Here is a 25,320-nt window from a genome sequence, read left to right on the forward strand (position 1 = left end):
GAGCTGGGAGGGAAGGTGTATAACTGCTATATATACTGATCCCACAGAGATAACAGCAGCAGTATACAGATACAGCTGGGAGGGGAGGTATATAACTACTATCTATCTTGATCACATAGAGATAACAGCAGTATACAGATAGTGCTGGGAGGGAAGGTGTATAACTACTATATATATAAATATATATATATATATATATATATATAAATATATATAAATATATATATATATATATATATATATATATATATATATATATATATATATATGAGAAAGGAAGATATCCAGCACAGTAGCTCGAATGCAGGTGTATATATTTCAAAACAGCAACTCACATGGATCAGGACAACAGTGACGCGTTTCGATCATCTGGACGATGTTAATCGTACTGACACAGTGACCCACATTTATCATTGTGGTGTAAGTGAAGCATTTTTTACACCTTTTTTTTTGTGCGCTGTGATGTGTAGGAGCAACAAATGTATTAAATGTTCACAGAGCATTTGATACATTTTGTACAGGTCACATTTTCTCAAATTTCTCTTCACATACACTATAAAGCTACGCCAGGTCTGGGCTGGTGTAGTTTTAGGCACTTTTCAGTGGCTTTGTGCCTTTTTTGCGCCTTTTTACAAAAAGGCGCAGTTCATAAATCCCGTCTATATCATGTGTATTACCAAAATCAGTGGATCGCAACTCAAAATCAGCAGAAATGTGTAAACGAAAAGGCGCAAAAAAAGGCGGAAATAAACCCTGCTTGCGCCTTTTTGTGCCTTTTGTAGACCCAAAAAACAAAGACAATGATAAATGTCGGCCAGTCTCTCTTGGATTCCTTATATGGGGAGGAACCATTATCAGGTGTGATCCTTTCCCGTGATGATGGAAAGAACAATCCCCCATAACCAGCAAACTCCATTACAAACACAGTGCGTTAAAATCGTTCACCTTTAATATGTTTTCTACAAAAACCACAATAAAATGAGATTTACTCTTAAAAGATGAATCTAAATGCTTAGAGATCCATAGAAAAATGTTAAGAAAACACTAACGGAGTCTCCAAAATGTCCTGAATGTGGATCGAATGCAAAAACACTAGTAATGAGAATCATAAAGTATTTTCGTACAAATAATTAACTATTTACATTTACTTTTATCCTCACGCAGAACATTCTGGCACAAACCCCTGAGGGAAGGGAAAACTTCGGCATGAGGAAGAACACACGGCCCATATAACCAATAGAAATCCATCCTACTATGGAAAAGTTAAACAAATAATATATATTTTTGGATAAACAGATATATATATATATATAGGGGAGTGTAGTTGGTATCGGGGGCAATGTGGATCATGCGGCCCAATAGTGCAGTATAACATCCTGCCTTTTGTTTAGAGGGGTACTCCGCTTCTCAGCGTTTGGAACACTGTTCCGAACGCTGGAGCCGGGAGCTCGTGACGTCATAGCCCCACCCCCTCATGATGTCACGGCCCGCCTCCTCAATGCAAGTCTATGGGAGGGGGCGTGACGGCTGTCACGCCCCCTCCCATGGACTTGCATTGAGGGGGTGGGGCGTGATGTTATATGGGGCGGGGCTATGACGTCATGAGCTCCCGACTCCAGCGTTCGGAACAGTGTTCCAAACGCTGAGCAGTGGAGTACCCCTTTAATCCTGCTGGATATCTGCTATCAAGCCACATGATCCAGAAGACTTCCCTATCAAGGAGCTTCTGTCTATGGCCGCCCTCTGACTGGGGCTCCTACTCTCTCAATACCTTGGAGAACAAGACTTGTGTAGTCACCACCGTGTTTTTCTGCGCAATGTTGGCTGAGCATGGAGACGTGTCGGGAACTGAAATGTCGTACATCTGAAAGACGTTTTCTGATTCTATCTTTTAAAGGGCCAGTAGTTCACCCTACATACTGGACATTGCAGTCCCTACACCAGATACACTACACAGGAAGAGTTGCCGTTAATATACTCGCGAGGAGGAACAAAATTATTTTGGAGTTAACATAACGCTGCAACAAATACATTTACTGTGGCTGCATTTGTAGGTACTGTAATAATTGGCAGAAATGTATTATGTATGATGTTAGTTACCGCTTTAAAATCCAAACTCTACTGAGTGACAAAAGTAATTGTCTGTTTTACTGTTTTTTAAAATTGTTTAGGGGATTTTTTGCCGGAGGCTAAGCCGGATCTATTTTTGGTCCTAGCCACCTTCATGGCACGTTCTATCTGCCATTTTTGGTACCCCCTACTCTGTGGGCATGACCCTATTTCTCTTGCCTTTCTTTCAAAGTCCACATCCAGAGTGCAGTTACGTCTGGCCCGCACCATCTCCCCAACAGGCAGATTTTTAGCCACATGGGCGGGGGGGGGGGGGGATAGTTTAAGATCCAAGAAAGAGACATCAGCAGCCACGGATGAAACTGAAAAGCGTAGATTAGCCTCATTCATATTGAGTTGCTTGGCAAAGACCTCAATGGCCACTACATCGGATCCCCAAATAAACAGGAGGTCGTCAATGTAGCGGCCATACCATTGGATCTGGGGTGCAAAGGGATTGTCAGGGGAAAAGAGTCCCCCTCTCCTACCAACACATATAAATGTTGGTGAGAGAGGGGGAGAACTTAGCCCCCATATAAGCTCCGGTGGTCTGCAGGAAGAAATCACCGTCAAACAAAAAAAACTGTGAGAGTAAAAATTCCACCACCTCGACGATAAATTCCTGCAGACAACCGGAGTAACCAGAATACATGTTCAGGAACCGGGTGAGAGCAACCACTGCTTGGTCATGTGGTATAACTGAATATAGAGATGTAACATCAGCAGTCACCCAAACCCAGTTTGACTGCGACAAAAACAGAAAGGATGTGTCCCGTGTCCTTAATGTAGCCAGATATCTCTATCAAGGGCGCCAAATACACTGCTCAAAAAACTAAAGGTCTCCCTGCGCTAACACATCGAAGATCTGAATGAATTAATCGTATGAAATACTTTTGTGTTTACATAGTTGAATGCGCTGACAACAAAATCCACACAAAAATTATCAATGGAAATCAAATGTATTAACCCATGGAGGTCTGGATATGGAGTCACTCAAAATCACAGAGGAAAACCCCACTACAGGCTGATCCAACTTTATGTAATGTCCTTAATACAAGTCCCAATGAGGCTCAGTAGTGTGTGTGGCCTCCACGTGCCCGTATGACCTCCCTACAACGCCTAGGCATGCTCCTGATGAGGTGGAGGATGGTCTCCTGAGGGATGTCCTCCCAGACCTGGACTAAAGCATCCGCCAACTCCTGGACAGTTTGTGGTAGATGGAGCGAGCCGTCCCAGATGTGCTCAATCGGATTCAGGGGAACATCAATGCCTTCCTCTTGTAGGAACTGCTGACACACTCCAGCCACATGAGGTCTAGCATTGTCTTGTATTAGAAGGAACCCAACCGCACCAGCATATGGTCTCACAAAGGGTCTGAGGATCTCATCTCGGTACCTAATGGCAGTCAGGCTACCTCTGGCAAGTACATGGAGGGCTGTGTGGCCCCCCCAAAGAAATGCCACCCCACTCCATTATTGACCCACCGCCAAACCGGTCATGCTGGAGAATGTTGCAGGCAGCAGAACGTTCTCCATGGCGTCTCCAGACTCTGTCACGTCTGTCACATGTGCTCAGTGTGAACCTGTTTTCATCTGTGAAGAGCACAGGGCGCCAGTGGCGAATTTGCCAATCTTGGTGTTCTCTGGCAAATGCCAAACGTCCTGCACGGTGTTGGGATGTAAGCTCAACCCCCACATGTGGACTTCGGGCCCTCATACCACCCTCATGGAGTCTGTTTCTGACTGTTCGAGTGGACACATGCACATTTGTGGCCTGGTGAAGGTCATTTTGCAGGGCTCTGGCAGTGCTCCTCCTGCTCCTCCTTGCACAAAGGCGGAGGTAGCGGTCCCGCTGCTGGGTTATTGCCCTCCTACGGCCTCCTCCACGTCTCCTGATGTACTGACCTGTCTCCTGGTAGCGCCTCCATGCTCTGGACACTACGCTGACAGACACAGCAAACCTTCTTGCCACAGCTCGCATTGATGTGCCATCCTGGATGAGCTGCACTACCTGAGCCACTTGTGTGGGTTGTAGACTCCGTCTCATGCTACCACTAGAGTGAAAGCACCGCCAGCATTCATAAGTGACCAAAACATCAGCCAGGAAGCATAGGAACTGAGAAGTGGTCTGTGGTCACCACCTGCAGAACCAGTCCTTTATTGGGGGTGTCTTGCTAATTGCCTATAATTTCCACCTGTTGTCTGTTCCATGTGAAATTGATTGTCAATCAGTGTTCTTCCTGAGTGGACAGTGGGATTTCACACAACTGTCAGTGACTTGGAGTTATGTTGTGTTGTGTAAGTGTTCCCTTTATTATTTTGAGCAGTGTAGATTCAGCAAGTGCTCTTTACCTTCTTGACATCTTCCATTGTTGTTGTTACGTAACCTTCGATGTGAAGAATGTGAATCTGAACGTTCATATAGGTTGTGAGTAACGTGAGCAAAAATAAAAATATGAATATTGTTTTTAAGATGTATATGATGCAACTAAATAGGGAGACGTCCTGCCCTGTACAACAGTGGCTTTGAAATTCTGTAAGCTTAAAGTGGTCCTTCTAATGGAGGTCTCTCTAATGGAGGTCTCTCTAATGGTGGTCTCTATAATTGTGGTCCTTCTCATGGTGGACCATCTAATGGAGGTCTCTCTAATGGTGGTCCCTCTCATGGTGGTCCCTCTCATGGTGGTGTCGCGGCAGGATATCTGTTTATAATTCACGCCAAGACTGGACCAGTCTGGGTTTGGTGAATGCCAGGAGAACGTTACCTGCAGGACTGTATGGTGCCGGCTGTAAGGTTTGGTGAAGGAGGGATGAGGTTTTTGGGTTGTTCTTTAGGGGTCGGCCTTGGCCTTGGTTCCAGTTTAGGGAATTAGGGAAATTGTCCACAAGACAAGATGCTCCTCCCTGTTCCCCCAGGACTATAGTTAACCCTTGTGTAGGTTCCCGATACCTTCCTCCAGATTATGTATATTGATTCTTTAGTCTGATTTGTGACCATCTCTTGGTCACGTTCCTCATTCCTGAACAATGTCCGCAGTGTCACCGGGGGTATTATCCTGCTGATAGAGGTCACTGCCATTAGGGGGTCCCGCTGCCATGACTTGATCCATACAAATGGTTAAGTAGGTGTCATGGTAACCTCCACATGATGCCAGGACACAAAGTTTCCAGCAGAACATCGCCCATCACATGACCCCTGCCAACTTTTCTTCCCATAAAGCACTCTGGTGCCATCTCTTCACCAGGTAAGTGACCCCGGCCGGGCACATGATGGAGAACGTCATCCTTCAGACCAGGGGGCTTCTTCCATTGCTTCATGGTCCAGTTGTCCTCAGGAACCCAAGAAGAATGGACTGATCTCTTACTGCCTCATGTGTCCACCATTGTCACCAGTAAATAACATTAAAGGGGTATCCAGCGCAGAGGGATCTCCGGCTATTGCTCCAGCATCCCGCTCCCATCCTAACCCGCAATCCTCTTCCGCCCAGAAATCGTGACCCTTGGGCACGGAGTGTCATTGGTCGTGGCAATGTCCTGCCTGGGTCAGTGATTGGTTGAGAGCAGTCTGACACTCCGGACCTCAACGTCACTTCAGGCCCAAGGTTATTCCCGTAGGGTCAATTCTTCCCATTAGGTAATTGCTCCCAGTAGGTAGATAATTTCCATCCCCGCAGTAGGTAAATGCCTCCAGTAGGTAGCTAATCCCCTATATGAGGTAAATGCTTCCATTAGGTTGTTTCCCCCAATGGATCCCTTCCAAAAAAGTTATAAATATCCCCCTCACCTTCCCTCCAGTGATGACAAAGTCATGTGGCCTCATTTTATCCGGCCGACCAGTTGATCCTAATGGAAGTGTCTTGAGAACCCACCGGGGCTGCCATGGTAATCAGGAGCGTAAGATGGTGACGGAACATACCAGGACATCTCAGCTCTGCTTCAGGGTGAACACCGGCCTCTAGTGAAGCTGCCTATGGCCACTAGAGGCTGGTGACATCACAGAGTGACGGCATTGTGCGCATCCGGAAGGTAGAGACGCTGCCAACCTGACTGCAGGGTAGCCGAGGTGAATGTTTTTTTATTTTTTTTACATCTTCAGGGGGGTCCTACCTAAAGGGGGCATTCTATATACAGCAAGCAAATAACCTGCAAGGGGGGGGGAGGAGTCAAACTACCTACTGGGGTCCTTCACACAAGGGGTTCCTATCTACATACAGAGATGTTCTATATACATGGGGGGGGGCTCCCTTTAGAAGGCAACCTATCTACAGGAGGTCCTGTATACCGGGGGGGAAAAACCTACAGGGGGCGCACTACTTATGGGGGAGGACTACCTACTGGAAAAGCAGTTGTGACCTTATCAATCCCAGTTCCAGTCACAACATTTATGATATGTCAATTAACCCTTTGACCAAACATAATTATTTAACGGGGTACTCCGCCCCTAGACATCGTATCCCCTATGCAAATGATAGGGGATAAGATGTCTGATCGCGGGGGTCCTGCCACTGGGGACCCCCGTGATCTCCCTGCTGCACCCAGCGTTCATTTAGAAAGTCAGGTTCAGCTTAGAGGATCGTGACGTCACAGTCACACCCCGCTCAGGACATCACGGTCACGCCCCCTCAATGCAAGTCTATGGGAGGGGGCGTGGCTGTGACGTCACGAGCCTCCGCATCGCCAGTCATCAGGCACGGAGTGAAGTTCGGATGTCTGGGGTGCCGCGCCCGAGATTGCAGGGGTCCCCATCGGCGGATAGGGGATAAAATGTCTAGGGGCGGAGTACCCCCTTTAAGTTGAATTTTTTTTTTTGCAGACCCCAAATAATCGCACAAATATCCATATGTCCCTCAGAAGAGAAAGGTCACCCCCCCCGTGTTAGGATTTTACTACGTGTTATGGTGAAACTATATGACACAACGTAATGGGGAATTTTACACGGTCTTATAGGATTTCTGTCCTGGTCCCCGTCTGCAGATCATCGCACCGTGCGGCTCGTCTCCTCAGCAGCTGGATGAAGCATCTCGAGCAGACGCTGCAGCAGAGAGCATGCTGGGATTTGCAGTCTTGGAGGATGCGTCTGTCATGGTGCGGAGAGTCGTCCTCCCAGAATGCCCCCTGTGCGGGTGCTGGGCATGTGCAGATCTGCGGGTGATGATTCTCTTGTATATGAGGTGATGTAGCAGAGCTCAGCATGCGGTGGTGTCACAGCTGCACGCATCTTATTATACCGCGGTCTCCACGGTAACCTGTGAATCCTAATTCTGAAAACGTTAATCTGGTGAGAGGACGAGTGTCGCCTGAGGGGACGGCGAGCGCACGAGGTAAGTCCTCCCGGTACTGACCGGCGCTTCTTCTTTCTAGTATCTAAGACGCGGTAACATTGCGGTTTTTGCAGCCGTCGCATTCATGCGATTCTATCCTTGAAATTCGTGTAAAATCGAATATATCTAGGCCAGCGCTTCCCAACCAGGGAGCCTCCAGCTGTTGCAAAACTACAACTCCCAGCATGCCCGGACAGCCAACAGCTGACGCAATTGAACATAAATATTTAATGAGATTTTCCCATTTATCGTTTGCAGTGTAGAAATTCTCTAGTATATTTTTCGTTATATTCTTTATCAAAGTTTTATATATATAGAAACATGAAGTTATTTATATCCATGCAACTATCTAGTTGGGAAAGTACAACTTCCTTCCCCTTTGGCTGTCCGGGCATGCTGGGAGTTGTAGTTTTGCTACAGCTGGAGGCACCCTGGTTGAGAAACAATGTATTAGACACACATGCACTATCCCAAGGCTCCATGCTGTCCCCAAAAGGTAAATCAAAGCTTCCCTCTTATCTCAGAAGCCGCTGTCTGTCTGGTCATGCTGGGAATTGTAGTTTTGCTACAGCTGGAGGCACCCTGGTTGGGAAACAATGTACTAGACACACATGCACTACCTCAAGGCTCCACGCTGTCCCTGAAAGATAAATCAAGGCTTCCCTCATCTTCTAAGAAGCCGCTGGCTGTCTGGGCATGCTGCAGGGGAAGAGAAGTGAGGGATTTTTCTCTCTTTTACAGGGCAGTATGCGGGCCTAATATATGGCGGCAGTATGGGGGCCCAACTACCATATGGGGACTTTATTACTATATAGGGGCCTAATACTATGTGGAGGCAGTATAGGGGTCTAATACTATATGGAGGCAGTATAGGGGGCTAATACTATATATGTATGGGGCCCTAGTTACCTTATGGGGCAGTGTGAGGGGCTTAATTACTATATGGGGCAGTGTGGGGCCTAAGTATGACATGGGAACAGTGTGGGGCCCAAGTACTATATGGGAGCACAGAGGGGTCTGACTACTATATGGGGGGCAGTGTTAGGGGCCTAATTACTATATGGGGCAGTGTGGGGCCTTACTATTATCTTGGGGAAGTATGGAGGCCTTCTTCTATATGGTGCAATATGGGGGCCTAAAACTATAGGGGCAGTGCGAAGGGCCTAATTAATATATGGGGGCAGTGTGGGGCCTCAGTACTATATGGAGGCACAGAGGGATCTACGATATGGGGCCTACCACTATATGAGGGTTGTATCCCTCATACAACCCCTATATAGTGGTAGGCCCCATATCGTAGGTCTTACTACTATATAGTTGCAGTGTGAGGCGCCTAATTAATATATGGGGGCGGTGTGGGGGTCTAAGTATTATATAGGGGCACAGATGGGTCTAACTACTATATGATGGTCAGTGTGGGGGCCTTAATACTATATAGTGGCTACTATTATACGGGGCTGTATGAGGGATCTTACTACTATATGGGGGCAGTGTGGGATCTAAGTACTATATGGCGGCACAGAGGAAGCCTAACTAGTATATGGTGGGCAGTATTGGGGCCTAAATGCTATATAGGGGCCTTCTACTACAGTCATGGCGGTAAATGTTGTCCCCCCTGAAATGTTTCTATATAATGAAGTATTTCTCACAGGAAAGGATTGCAGTAACACAGGTTTATTCCCTCTGTATATATATATAGATCTCCTCTCCTCTGTGTATATATATATATATATATAGATCTCCTCTCCTCTGTATATATATATATATATATATAGATCTCCTCTCCTCTGTATATATATATATTGCAGTAACACAGGTTTTGCTATACACATGTTTATTCCCTTTGTGTATATATATATATATAGATCTCCTCTCCTCTGTATATATATATAGATCTCCTCTCCTCTGTATATATATATATATTGCAGTAACACAGGTTTATTCCCTTTGTGTATATATATATATAGATCTCCTCTCCTCTGTGTATATATATATAGATCTCCTCTCCTCTATATATATATATATTGCAGTAACACAGGTTTATTCCCTTTGTGTATATATATATATAGATCTCCTCTCCTCTGTATATATATATAGATCTCCTCTCCTCTGTATATATATATATTGCAGTAACACAGGTTTATTCCCTTTGTGTATATATATATATAGATCTCCTCTCCTCTGTGTATATATATATATATACATATATATATATATATATATATATAGATCTCCTCTCCTCTGTGTATATGTATATATATATATATATATATATATATATAGATCTCCTCTCCTCTGTATATATATATATATATATATATATAGATCTCCTCTCCCCTGTATATATATATAGATCTCCTCTCCTCTGTATATATATATATAGATCTCCTCTCCTCTGTATATATATATATATATAGATCTCCTCTCCTCTGTATATATATATATATATATATATATATATATATAGATCTCCTCTCCTCTGTATATATATATAGATCTCCTCTCCTCTGTGTATATATATATATATATATATATATATATATATATAGATCTCCTCTCCTCTGTATATATATATATCTCCTCTCCTCTGTATATATATATATATATCTCCTCTCCTCTGTATATATATATATATAGATCTCCTCTCCTCTGTATATATATATATAGATCTCCTCTCCTCTGTATATATATATATATATATAGATCTCCTCTCCTCTGTATATATATATAGATCTCCTCTCCTCTGTATATATATATATAGATCTCCTCTCCTCTGTGTATATATATAGATCTCCTCTCCTCTGTATATATATATATATATAGATCTCCTCTGTATATATATATATAGATCTCCTCTCCTCTGTATATATATATATATATATATATATATATATAGATCTCCTCTCCTCTGTATATATATATATATAGATCTCCTCTCCTCTGTGTATATATATAGATCTCCTCTCCTCTGTATATATATATATAGATCTCCTCTCCTCTGTATATATATATATAGATCTCCTCTCCTCTGTATATATATATATATATATATATAGATCTCCTCTCCTCTGTATATATATATATATAGATCTCCTCTCCTCTGTGTATATATATAGATCTCCTCTCCTCTGTATATATATATATAGATCTCCTCTCCTCTGTATATATATATATATATATATAGATCTCCTCTCCTCTGTATATATATATATAGATCTCCTCTCCTCTGTATATATATATATAGATCTCCTCTCCTCTGTATATATATATATATATATAGATCTCCTCTCCTCTGTATATATATATATATATATATATATATAGATCTCCTCTCCTCTGTATATATATATATAGATCTCCTCTCCTCTGTATATATATATATATATAGATCTCCTCTCCTCTGTATATATATATATAGATCTCCTCTCCTCTGTATATATATATATATATATAGATCTCCTCTCCTCTGTATATATATATATATAGATCTCCTCTCCTCTGTATATATATATAGATCTCCTCTCCTCTGTATATATATATATATATAGATCTCCTCTCCTCTGTATATATATATATATATATATATATATATATATATATATAGATCTCCTCTCCTCTGTATATATATATATAGATCTCCTCTCCTCTGTATATATATATAGATCTCCTCTCCTCTGTATATATATATATATATAGATCTCCTCTCCTCTGTATATATATATATATATAGATCTCCTCTCCTCTGTATATATATATATATTGCAGTAACACAGGTTTTGCTATACACATGTTTATTCCCTTTGTGTGAATTGGAACTAAACCAAAAAAGGAGGAAAAAAAGCAAATTGGACCTAATGTCCCCAAACTCCAAGAATTCACAATGGACTATAATCATCTTTCTACTAAATGTCCTGTTTCAGTTGATGATTTTGAAAGTATGAAGCCTTTATTCCTCGAACTGTAAAAACTATCAATGGATGAAACCTCAGCTAGATGGGGCCTTTCTGGACATTTATTTAACTGAAGCCATCGTACCCAGGGGGCTCAGCTTACACCCCCTTCCTTCTTTACTAATGATGATGTATTTTGTAATGAATGGGAAAAAGCCTTAAACATGCTCCAATACACTTTTGAAATGACTATGGGGTAAAAGGAATGCCCTTGTCAATGATATATCAGACCGAATTGCTACTTGTATCAATTCCCTCCCAAAATACCAGCACATACCTGACTACAGAGAATGGCACAAGCAAGTTCACCGGCTGGAGAGGGAGGTCATCTCTAAAAAAAAAATCAACAAACGTTCCAGGGATCGCAATGATTACCACACCGGAAATATTAAATACCGGCTCAAAACCTCCACACCACCCATAACAACAACTCAAAAAAATCACACTCTCAACCCCATCAATGAGAGCCATACACGTCCACAGGCTTCTAGATACCCACACAAGGGTACCACACAAAGACATCCCTCCAGCAGGTCACGTAAGCCCTTCAATCAACAAGAAGGGCATCATCAACCCACCAGAACATTCAACGCTACCACCAAACTCATTACTACTCCCCCATGATCAAATACCATCCATACTCACTGGACCGTATCTCCACCATCCACTACCAACAATACATTACCCCACTCCATCCGACCGCTCACCCACACCATCACTACCAACCAAAATGGCCACCCAGGAGCCACCTCCATCTGCTCTCCCACTCCACTCATTCCAACTGCTTCCAACCCAGCCCCCCTTAAGGTAATTCCCACCATTACCAAAAGTCCTATCTCTGCTAAACCACCCCATCCATCATCCCACAGACAAAGTCCCATTCCTGCTAACATACCCCCATCCACCATCCCACAGACGGCCGCCTTGGCTCATACTTCCCCAACCGCTCCACCCACACAAGACATCCTGACACAGGATCTTCTTGACCTTATGGGACAACTGGCCGAACAACCACCCTACCTACCCTCTGGCAGATTCCGCACTGACTCAGATAACATATTTGACGACTCACTCACTACCACCAGTAATCCAGTTACCCCGTACAGACGCCTCTCCGTCCACCAGTTTGTTACTCCAGTCAGCACTCCACACAATCCTCATGTAAATTCCTCACACAACTCTCCGCTTTCAGACTCCTCCCCCACCAACAACACCACAGTTTTCTTAGCACTACCCACAGCTATAAAGACTCCTCCATTACTAAAGAACCAAGAAGTGCTTCCCCCTCTGGAACACATCCATATAGCACCTCCACTAGGCACAAAAAGAAAAAATCGAGAAGGAGGGGATGTAGGGGAGGACATAGTGCCAAGGAAAGAAAGGAAAATCAAAGAATACTTCAAAGTCAAACCAAGGAACTAAATAAAGTCAAGATTTTCAACCTTTCACATCACGCTCTTAATGGAGTGGAGCAAAGGGTCCATGAGAAGGGCCTCTCGTTCTGCCCGTACAAATCCAATGATTTTGATCTGTTTATGGACCTGAATACCTTCATACGAAAGCTCACCATTAAGAGATTTTTCTCCCTCAAAGAAACCGACGGTGTGCCCATTAAAACCAGGATCGACACCGAACCCTCTACGTTGGTTCCACCACCAGTTTCCACGGGCTTACAACCCAAATCCAACTTTTATCCTCTACACGTCAAAGGAAGCTTTATAGATGCCTTCTCGGCACTAGTGCAAGCAGACTTTGATGACCTCACCCGGACAACGGTTCATACCAAATACTCACACAATCTTATTAATGCCGAAAGATCTGCCATCAAATCTCTCTCTGAAAACCACCATATTACCATACGTCCGGTGGACAAAGGTGGAGGAATTGTCATATTGAACAGGACTGACTACATCGCAGAGGCTCGCAGATTACTCTCCGACACAAAGTATTTTTCACCAATTACACATAATCCCACTAAACTATTCCACCAAGAATTATCTACACTGGTTAACCTAGGAGTCACCAGCAGAGTTCTCTCCACAGCAGAAAGAGACTTCATTCTCATCAAAGAACCGGCCCTCCTGTTGTTTTACTATCTACCTAAAATACACAAGAGCACCATCAACCTCCCCGGTCCCCCCATCATCTCTGGTATCAGTTCTATTTCATCCAATCTTTCACACTACATCTATCTACTCCTTCAAAACCATGTCACCAACCTACCGTCACACCTCAAAGATACCACGGACGTCATCAAAACCATTCTAGAAGTGGAGTGGAAACCCGACTACCTCCTAGTCACTATGGACATAACCTCACTCTATACTGTCATCGAGCACGAAGCAGGAGTCAACGCCGTCTCGCATTTCATCTCTAAGGATCCACTAATGCCTTTAGCCCAGGTAGACTTCATCCTACAAGGACTCCGCTTCATACTCACTCATAATTTCTTTGAATTCATGGGCCAACTGTATATCCAACACACCGGGACCGATATGGGGTCCAAAGTGGCCCAAAGCTTTGCAAATCTCTTTGTCGGCCACTTTGAAGAGACTTTTGTCTACCCGCACCACCTTTTCTGACACTGCATCTTCTACAAATGATTTATAGATGACATCTTCATTGTATGGAAGGGGACAGGACCAGCCTAGACAATTTTCTCACATATCTCAACTCGAACAACTGGTCTCTCCACTTCACACAAACCATTTACACCAACAATGCAGAGTTTCTCGATGTTCTGGTATCACATGATAATCACGCCCTTTACACTAAAACCTAATCAAACCCGTAGATAGCAACAGCTATCTAGATTTTAGCAGTGGCCATTTCAAAAAATGGCTCTGCAACGTTCCCTACGGACAATTCAAGAGGATTATGAGAAACTGCACAAGAGACGATGACTTTGCCACACAGAGCAACATCCTAAAAGCCCGCTTCAAGGCCAAAGGCTATCCCCGTTCTCTTGTGCAGTCCTCCTACACCAGAGCTCTGTCACACAGCCAAGCATCTTGCTTACTTCCAAAACCTGTACCTACCATTGAGCCCACGGACCGCTGACACAATTTCATTACCACCTTCAGCAGATAGCATAAGGTCATTAGAACCATACTAACCAAACACTGGTCTGTCCTCCTACGTGACCCACACCTCAACAGTATCCTTCCATCCAAACCATCACTTACGTTCCGCAGGGCACGAACCCTTAAAAATCTGGTGGCTCCCAGCAAATTAAAACCCATACCCCAACAATCCAACCCATCCATTATTCCGGACATCACCGGTAGCTTCAGGTGCGGATCGTCTCGCTGCAAATGCTGCCCAAATATTAAGCACAGATGCCATACGTTTTCCTCTACTGTTACTGGGGAGACCCACACTATCAAATCATTCCTGAATTGTGGTTCTCAATACATTATCTACCTACTGCAATGTACCTGTAATAAACAATATGTAGGTAGAACTATACGCTGTTTTAGGGAACGTATGAACAAGCATCGGAACAATACCGTACATGGCTTCCTTCTGCGCAGCGTCTCCCGCCACCTCACAGAACATCACAATCATTCAGGCCACCCCCATCGAACATATCTCCATAAACGTGAACCAGAGATTTAACACCCTGAGAAGACGGGAACATTTCTGGATTCACACCCTCCGCACCTTATCTCCAGGTGGCTTAAACGACATGATAGAATGCCACCTATAGTCACACCTTCCCACTGTTTTTGTCGAGCATCCCACCACCCACATCACCACCCCACTACAATAATAACCCACCCCCTAAACCCTCAGTACGGCCGTGGTGGCAGGAGATGTCTGCACGCTCTATTTTTATTGCGGTCAATGGGAGATATATTTCCTGGACACTTTTCCCGACTGATCTGATGTGACAGTCGGTTTTTACATATCTGTCATGCCTTCGTACTTTATACATGTCTGTGTCTTTCAGAAACATTCATCTTTACATATTCAGCCATTTCCACATTCTTGTAATCACATTTTAAGATACCTTTTTACTCTGGTAGTTTATATTTCGCTCACATAGTTTTATATTTATTATAATTTTTTTTATATATTAATAATGACCCTTTACTGCCTTACATAGCTTTTCATGTATTCAGTACTAGTGGACTCTCCTTTTAATTTTATTTATTTTAATTGATCCACAGTTTACATCCCAACTCCTGATAAATATGTATACATAGATATGATGCGTTCATCTTTCCATGGTGTTTATATTATTAACAACTGCCATATATTATGACACGCCTCCTCCATTTATCCATCCTATATGCGCCAAAACTGTGTGCTATATATACATTTAGGCCGTACTTAGTAGCGCAATTTAAGCATTGCCATACATCTGTCTCCATGACAGCACATCGCAGCAGATCCACACATACTTCCCTGCTGTGCTCACCACTGGACGAAGCCGGTCACGTGGTACCCACCCCCGTGCAACGCGTCCCTAGCAACCAAATGCCCTGCTGGGGATCGCGATTGCTCACTCCCTCACAGCCGGTCACTTGGCACCGCCCCTGTGCGATGCGTCCCCGCGCACTCTGCCACAGCCGGTCACGTGTCTCTCGCCCTGAGTGACGCGTCCCTATCAACCACACGCCCTGCTGGGATCGCGATCGCTCACTTGGCTACAGTGTTTGTTTACAGCACTGTAGCTCACAGCATGCGCATCTGGACACCGGATGCGGACATCAGCTACGGACTTTGTACCTGCAACACTGCATATCTATTTTGTATATTTTGTATATATACATGAGTACTAGAGATCTTGCCATTAATACAGCTTTATACAATATCTCATTACTATGTTTTGTAATTGTACCTAATACCTATTATGCAACTTACCTGTTTGTAGCTCCTCCCAGTGCCCTTTTGGCGCCCATTTTCTCATGTATATATACCTGCATGTTTGTAACTGCTGACATACTGATCTGAAGAAGGGGAGGCTCCCCGAAACGCGTAATCCTCTTATTTTATTGTTTTATGGTTCGTCCAATAAACTGCCCAGTGTTTTGTACTACCTGCATCTCTGGCTACAGTTTGTTACCCACACAATTGGAACCAGCAGCGCCATCCAAAGGTTCTTTTTCGCTTTGCCATTGATCAAACTCCTAAAATGGGCTGGACAGAATTATTGGCACCTTTAACTTAATATTTGGTTGCACACCCTTTGGAAAAAATAAGTATTAAGCATCAATAAGCTTCTTACACCTCTCAGCCGGAATGTTGGACCACTCTTCCTATAACCATCAATAAGCTTCTTACACCTCTCAGCCGGAATGTTGGACCACTCTTCCTATAAGCATCAATAAGCTTCTTACACCTCTCAGCCGGAATGTTGGAGGACTCTTCCTTTACAAACTGCTCCAGGTCTCTTATTGGACGGCGCCTTTTCCCAACAGTAATTATAAGATCTCTCCACAGGTGATCAATGGGATTTAGATCTGGACTCATTGCTGACACTTCAGAACTCTCCAGCACTTTGTTGTCGTCCATTTCTGGGGCTTTTTGACGTATGTTTGGGGTCATTGTCCTGCTGGAAGACCCAAGATCTCGGACACAAACCCAGCTTTCTGACACTGGGCTGTACAGTGCGACCCAAAATCCATTGGTAATCCTCAGATTTCATGATGTCTTGTACACATTCAAGGCCCCCAGTACCAGAGGCAGCAAAACAACCCAAAACATCACTGACCTCCCCCATATGTCACTGTAGGTACTGTGCTCTTTTCTTTGTAGGCCTCATTCCGTTTTCGGTAAACAGTAGAATGATGGTCTTTACCAAAAAGATCTATCTTGTCTCATCTGTCCACAAGACGTTTTCCCAGAAGGATTTTGGTTACTCAAGTTCATTTTGGTAAAATGTAGTCTTGGTTTTTTCTGTCTGTGTCAGCAGTGGGGTCCTCCTGGGTCTCCTCCATAGTGGGGTCCTCCTGGGTCTCCTCCATAGTGGGGTCCTCCTGGGTCTCCTCCATAGTGGGGTCCTCCTGGGTCTCCTCCATAGTGGGGTCCTCCTGGGTCTCCTCCATAGGGGGGTCCTCCTGGGTCTCATTTAAATGTCGACAGATAGTTCGCGCTGACACTGATGCGCCCTGAGCCTGCAGGACAGCTTGAATATCTTTGTAACTTGTTTGGGGCTGCTTATCCACCATCCGGACTATCCTGCGGTGACACCTTTCATCAGTTTTTCTCTTCCGTCCACACCCAGGGAGATTATCTACAGTGCCATGGGGTGTAAACTTCTTGATAATGTTGCGCACTGTGGACAAAGACAAATCTAGATCTCTGGAGATGGACTTGTAACCTGGAGATTGTTGATATTTTTCCACAATTTTGGTTCCCAAGTCCTCAGACAGTTCTCTTCTCCTCTTTCTGTTCTCTTCTCCTCTTTCTGTTCTCTTCTCCTCTTTCTGTTCTCTTCTCCTCTTTCTGTTCTCTTCTCCTCTTTCTGTTCTCTTCTCCTCTTTCTGTTCTCTTCTCCTCCTCTTTCTGTTCTCTCTCCTCCTCTTTCTGTTCTCTCTCCTCCTCTTTCTGTTCTCTCTCCTCCTCTTTCTGTTCTCTCTCCTCCTCTTTCTGTTCTCTTCTCCTCTTTCTGTTCTCTCCTCCTCTTTCTGTTCTCTTCTCCTCTTTCTGTTCTCTTCTCCTCTTTCTGTTCTCTTCTCCTCTTTCTGTTCTCTCTCCTCCTCTTTCTGTTCTCTTCTCCTCTTTCTGTTCTCTTCTCCTCTTTCTGTTCTCTCTCCTCCTCTTTCTGTTCTCTTCTCCTCTTTCTGTTCTCTCCTCCTCTTTCTGTTCTCTTCTCCTCTTTCTGTTCTCTCTCCTCCTCTTTCTGTTCTCTTCTCCTCTTTCTGTTCTCTCCTCCTCTTTCTGTTCTCTTCTCCTCTTTCTGTTCTCTTCTCTTTCTGTTCTCTTCTCCTCTTTCTGTTCTCTTCTCCTCTTTCTGTTCTCTTCTCCTCTTTCTGTTCTCTTCTCCTCTTTCTGTTCTCTTCTCCTCTTTCTGTTCTCTTCTCCTCTTTCTGTTCTCTTCTCCTCTTTCTGTTCTCTCCTCCTCTTTCTGTTCTCTTCTCCTCTTTCTGTTCTCTCTCCTCCTCTTTCTGTTCTCTTCTCCTCTTTCTGTTCTCTCCTCCTCTTTCTGTTCTCTTCTCCTCTTTCTGTTCTCTTCTCCTCTTTCTGTTCTCTTCTCCTCTTTCTGTTCTCTTCTCCTCTTTCTGTTCTCTCCTCCTCTTTCTGTTCTCTTCTCCTCTTTCTGTTCTCTTCTCCTCTTTCTGTTCTCTCTTCTCCTCTTTCTGTTCTCTCTTCTCCTCTTTCTGTTCTCTCTTCTCCTCTTTCTGTTCTCTCTTCTCCTCTTTCTGTTCTCTCTCCTCCTCTTTCTGTTCTCTCTCCTCCTCTTTCTGTTCTCTCTCCTCCTCTTTCTGTTCTCTCTCCTTCTCTTTCTGTTCTCTCTCCTCCTCTTTCTGTTCTCTCTCCTCCTCTTTCTGTTCTCTCTCCTCCTCTTTCTGTTCTCTCTTCTCCTCTTTCTGTTCTCTCTCCTTCTCTTTCTGTTCTCTCTCCTCCTCTTTCTGTTCTCTCTCCTTCTCTTTCTGTTCTCTCCTCCTCTTTCTGTTCTCTCCTCCTCCTCTTTCTGTTCTCTCCTCCTCTTTCTGTTCTCTCCTCCTCTTTCTGTTCTCTCCTCCTCTTTCTGTTCTCTTCTCCTCTTTCTGTTGTCCATGCTTAGTGTGACACACACAGACACACAATGCAAAGACTAAGTGAACTTCTCTCCTTTTTATCTGCTTTCAGGTGTGATTTTTATATTGCTCACACCTGTTACTTGCCCCAGGTGAGTATAAAGGAACATCACATGCTTGGAACAATCTTATTTTTCCATAACTTTGAAAGGTGCCAATAATTGTGTCCGGACCATTTTTGGAGTTTGGTGACATTAGGTCCAATTTGCTTTTTTTCCTCCTTTTTTGGTTTAGTTCCAATACACACAAAGGGAATAAACATGTGTATAGCAAAACCTGTGTTACTGCAATATATATATATATATATATATATATATATACAGAGGAGAGGAGATCTATATATACAGAGGAGAGGAGATCTATATATATATATATATATATATATATATATACAGAGGAGAGGAGATCTATATATATATATATATATATACAGAGGAGAGGAGATCTATATATATATATATATATACAGAGGAGAGGAGATCTATATATATATATACAGAGGAGAGGAGATCTATATATATATATATATACAGAGGAGAGGAGATCTATATATATATACAGAGGAGAGGAGATCTATATATATATATATATATATATATATATATATATACAGAGGAGAGGAGATCTATATATATATATACACAAAGGGAATAAACATGTGTATAGCAAAACATGTGTTACTGCAATATATATATACAGAGGAGAGGAGATCTATATATAAATATACACAAAGGGAATAAACATGTGTATAGCAAAACCTGTGTTACTGCAATATATATATATATACAGAGGAGAGGAGATCTATATATATATATATATATATATATATATATATATATATATACACAGAGGAGAGGAGATCTATATATATATATATATATATATATATATATATACAGAGGAGAGGAGATCTATATATATAGATATATATACAGAGGAGAGGAGATCTATATATATATATATATATATACAGAGGAGAGGAGATCTATATATATATATATATATATATATATATACAGAGGAGAGGAGATCTATGTATATATATATATATACATATATATATATATATATATATATATATATATATATATACACACACACATATACACAAAGGGAATAAACATGTGAATAGCAAAACCTGTGTTACTGCAATATATATATATATATATATATATATATATATATATATATACAGAGGAGAGGAGATCTATATATATATATATATACACAGAGGAGAGGAGATCTATATATATACAGAGGAGAGGAGATCTATATATATATATATATATATATATATATATATATATACAGAGGAGAGGAGATCTATATATATATATATATATATATATATACAGAGGAGAGGAGATCTATATATATATACAGAGGAGAGGAGATCTATATATATATATACAGAGGAGAGGAGATCTATATATATATATACAGAGGAGAGGAGATCTATATATATATACAGAGGAGAGGAGATCTATATATATATACAGAGGAGAGGAGATCTATATATATATATATACAGAGGAGAGGAGATCTATATATATATATATATATATATATATACAGAGGAGAGGAGATCTATATATATATACAGAGGAGAGGAGATCTATATATATATATATATACAGAGGAGAGGAGATCTATATATATATATATATATACAGAGGAGAGGAGATCTATATATATATATATACACAAAGGGAATAAACATGTGAATAGCAAAACCTGGGTTACTGCAATATATATATACAGAGGAGAGGAGATCTATATATATATATATATATATATATATATATATATATACACAGAGGAGAGGAGATCTATATATATATACAGAGGAGAGGAGATCTATATATATATATATATATATATATATATACAGAGGAGAGGAGATCTATATATATATATATATACAGAGGAGAGGAGAGGAGATCTATATATATATATATATATATACAGAGGAGAGGAGATCTATATATATATATATACAGAGGAGAGGAGATCTATATATATATATATATATACAGAGGAGAGGAGAGGAGATCTATATATATATATATATATATATATACAGAGGAGAGGAGATCTATATATATATATACAGAGGAGATCTATATATATATATATATATATATATATATATATATATACAGAGGAGAGGAGATCTATATATATATATATATATATATATATATATATATATATATATACAGAGGAGAGGAGATCTATATATATATATATATATATATATATATATATATATACAGAGGAGAGGAGATCTATATATATATATATATACAGAGGAGAGGAGATCTATATATATATATATATATATATATATACAGAGGAGAGGAGATCTATATATATATATATACAGAGGAGAGGAGATCTATATATATATATATACAGAGGAGAGGAGATCTATATATATATATATATATATATACAGAGGAGAGGAGATCTATATATAAATATACACAAAGGGAATAAACATGTGAATAGCAAAACCTGTGTTACTGCAATATATATATATATATATATATATATATATATACACAGAGGAGAGGAGATCTATATATATATACAGAGGAGAGGAGATCTATATATATATATATATACAGAGGAGAGGAGATCTATATATATATATATATACAGAGGAGAGGAGATCTATATATATATATATATACAGAGGAGAGGAGATCTATATATATATATATATACAGAGGAGAGGAGATCTATATATATATATATATATACAGAGGAGAGGAGATCTATATATATATATACAGAGGAGAGGAGATCTATATATATATATATATATATATATATATATACAGAGGAGAGGAGATCTATATATATATATATATATATATATACAGAGGAGAGGAGATCTATATATATATATATATACAGAGGAGAGGAGATCTATATATATATATATATATATATATATACAGAGGAGAGGAGATCTATATATATATATATACAGAGGAGAGGAGATCTATATATATATATATATACAGAGGAGAGGAGATCTATATATATATATATACAAAGGGAATAAACATGTGAATAGCAAAACCTGTGTTACTGCAATATATATATATATACAGAGGAGAGGAGATCTATATATATATATATATATATATACAGAGGAGAGGAGATCTATATATAAATATACACAAAGGGAATAAACATGTGAATAGCAAAACCTGTGTTACTGCAATATATATATATATATACAGAGGAGAGGAGATCTATATATATATATATATATATACAGAGGAGAGGAGATCTATATATATATATATATATATATATACAGAGGAGAGGAGATCTATATATATATATATACATACAGAGGAGAGGAGATCTATATATATATACACAGAGGAGAGGAGATCTATATATATATATATATACAGAGGAGAGGAGATCTATATATATATATATATACAGAGGAGAGGAGATCTATATATATATACAGAGGAGAGGAGATCTATATATATATATACAGAGGAGAGGAGATCTATATATATATATACAGAGGAGAGGAGATCTATATATATATATACACAAAGGGAATAAACATGTGAATAGCAAAACCTGTGTTACTGCAATATATATATACAGAGGAGAGGAGATCTATATATATATACAGAGGAGAGGAGATCTATATATATATATACAGAGGAGAGGAGATCTATATATATATATATATACAGAGGAGAGGAGATCTATATATATATACAGAGGAGAGGAGATCTATATATATATATACAGAGGAGAGGAGATCTATATATATATACAGAGGAGAGGAGATCTATATATATATATATACAGAGGAGAGGAGATCTATATATATATATATATACACAAAGGGAATAAACATGTGAATAGCAAAACCTGTGTTACTGCAATATATATATATATACAGAGGAGAGGAGATCTATATATATATATATACAGAGGAGAGGAGATCTATATATATATATACAGAGGAGAGGAGATCTATATATATATATATATATACAGAGGAGAGGAGATCTATATATATATATATATACAGAGGAGAGGAGATCTATATATATATATACACAGAGGAGAGGAGATCTATATATATATATATATATACACAGAGGAGAGGAGATCTATATATATATACAGAGGAGAGGAGATCTATATATATATACAGAGGAGAGGAGATCTATATATATATATATATATATATATATACAGAGGAGAGGAGATCTATATATATATATATATATATATATATACAGAGGAGAGGAGATCTATATATATATACAGAGGAGAGGAGATCTATATATATACAGAGGAGAGGAGATCTATATATATATATATACACAAAGGGAATAAACATGTGTATAGCAAAACCTGTGTTACTGCAATCCTTTCCTGTGAGAAATACTTTGTTTTATAGAAAGAATTCCAGGGGTGCCAACATTTACGGCCATGACTGTAATATATAGCACATGTGTATGTACAGTATATATATAGTATATAGCACATGTGTATGTACAGTATATATATAGTATATAGCACACGTGTATGTACAGTATATATATAGTATATAGCACATGTGTATGTACAGTATATATATAGTATATAGCACATGTGTATGTACAGTATATATATAGTATATAGCACACGTGTATGTACAGTATATATATAGTATATAGCACACGTGTATGTACAGTATATATATAGTATATAGCACACGTATATGTACAGTATATATATAGTATATAGCACGCATGTATGTACAGTATATATATATATATATATATATAGAATACAGCACACATGTACAGTATATATATATATATAGTATATAGCACACGTGTATGTACAGTATATATATATAGTATATAGCACACGTGTATGTACAGTATATATATAGTATATAGCACACGTGTATGTACAGTATATATATATAGTATATAGCACACGTGTATGTACAGTATATAATATATATATGGTATCTTTGTTGTTCTTTACAGTCGTCATCCCCGGACACCATGGGCTGCCAGGAGGTGCACGCAGTGACCTTATTGGCTTTCGTATGCGGCACGTCCTCCGTATCCGGTCTGTTCGCCGCCGTTCTTCTTCCCCAATGGCGACTGATGAAGCTTTACACGTTTAACAGGAACGAGAAGAACCTGACGGTGAGCATGGGGCTGTGGGTGAAGTGCACTCGTCTGGAGTGGAGCCGCGACTGTATGATCTACGACACCGCGTGGTTCGCCAACGTGGACCAGCTGGATATCCGCGTCCTGCAGTTCGCCCTGCCCTTCAGCATCCTGACCGCAGCCACCGCGCTGATCCTGTGTCTGATCGGAATCTGTAACACCACGTTCAACTCCAACATCCCGAGCCTGAAGATCGCCAAGTGTCTGGTGAACAGCGCCGGCTGCCATCTTGTGGCCGGCGTGCTCTTCTGTTTGGCCGGTGCCATGAGTCTCACCCCATCGGCCTGGGTCATATTCTACAACAACATCCTGAACAGCAGATACGGGCCGTACTTCACCTATGACATCGCCGTCTTTGTCGCCATTGGGAGCGCCGGGGGGATGTTCTTCACGGCGGCGCTGCTGTTCGCCTGGTACTGTAACTGTAAGTCCTCGTCCTCCGCTTACTGGCAGCCGCTCTACTCACATATTCCTAACATGGCAAATTACATCCCCCCCTCTTATTCCTCCCAGTCCCCCCTGTCGGCCATCGACATAGACTTCCCCGTTACCTACACAGTTTAGTTATGGCGTCATCTGTAATGGCGACATTTATCTCCACCATGATACTCTGCTGCATCATCCGGCTACGAACGGTCACAACTTCTTTTTTTTTTAAAGCAACAAAAAAAAAGAAACCTACGACCCCCCTCCCCCCAACACGTCCCCCATAGACATGAAAGGAGGGGGCGTGGCTGTGACATCACGATCATGGCCTCCGGCTTCAAGTGTTCTGAATACCGGAGTTTCCCTTTAATGCTTTACTTCATTAATGTTACATAAGACTGTTATTGTTTTCTTTTACAGAGCTTTAAAGGGGTACTCCTATGGAAAACTTTTTTTTTTGTTTTTTTAAATCAACTGGTGCCAGAAAGTTAAACAGATTTGCTAATTAATTCTATTAAAAATCTTAATCCTTCCAGTACTTATTA

The 25,320-nt window shown here is 40.8% G+C and overlaps 1 protein-coding gene across 1 annotated transcript; it reads left to right on the forward strand.

The window, feature by feature from the left end:
- Positions 1–7,183: 7,183 nt before the first annotated feature.
- LOC130296839 (claudin-12-like) lies at positions 7,184–25,320 on the forward strand. The gene is made up of 2 exons (XM_056548843.1): positions 7,184–7,429; positions 24,161–25,320. The coding sequence occupies exon 2, from the start codon at positions 24,179–24,181 to the stop codon at positions 24,911–24,913; it is 735 nt and encodes a 244-aa protein (XP_056404818.1). The 5' UTR covers positions 7,184–7,429; positions 24,161–24,178; the 3' UTR covers positions 24,914–25,320.

This window comes from Hyla sarda, chromosome 12, assembly GCF_029499605.1.
Source record: "Hyla sarda isolate aHylSar1 chromosome 12, aHylSar1.hap1, whole genome shotgun sequence".
Lineage (NCBI taxonomy): Eukaryota > Metazoa > Chordata > Amphibia > Anura > Hylidae > Hyla > Hyla sarda.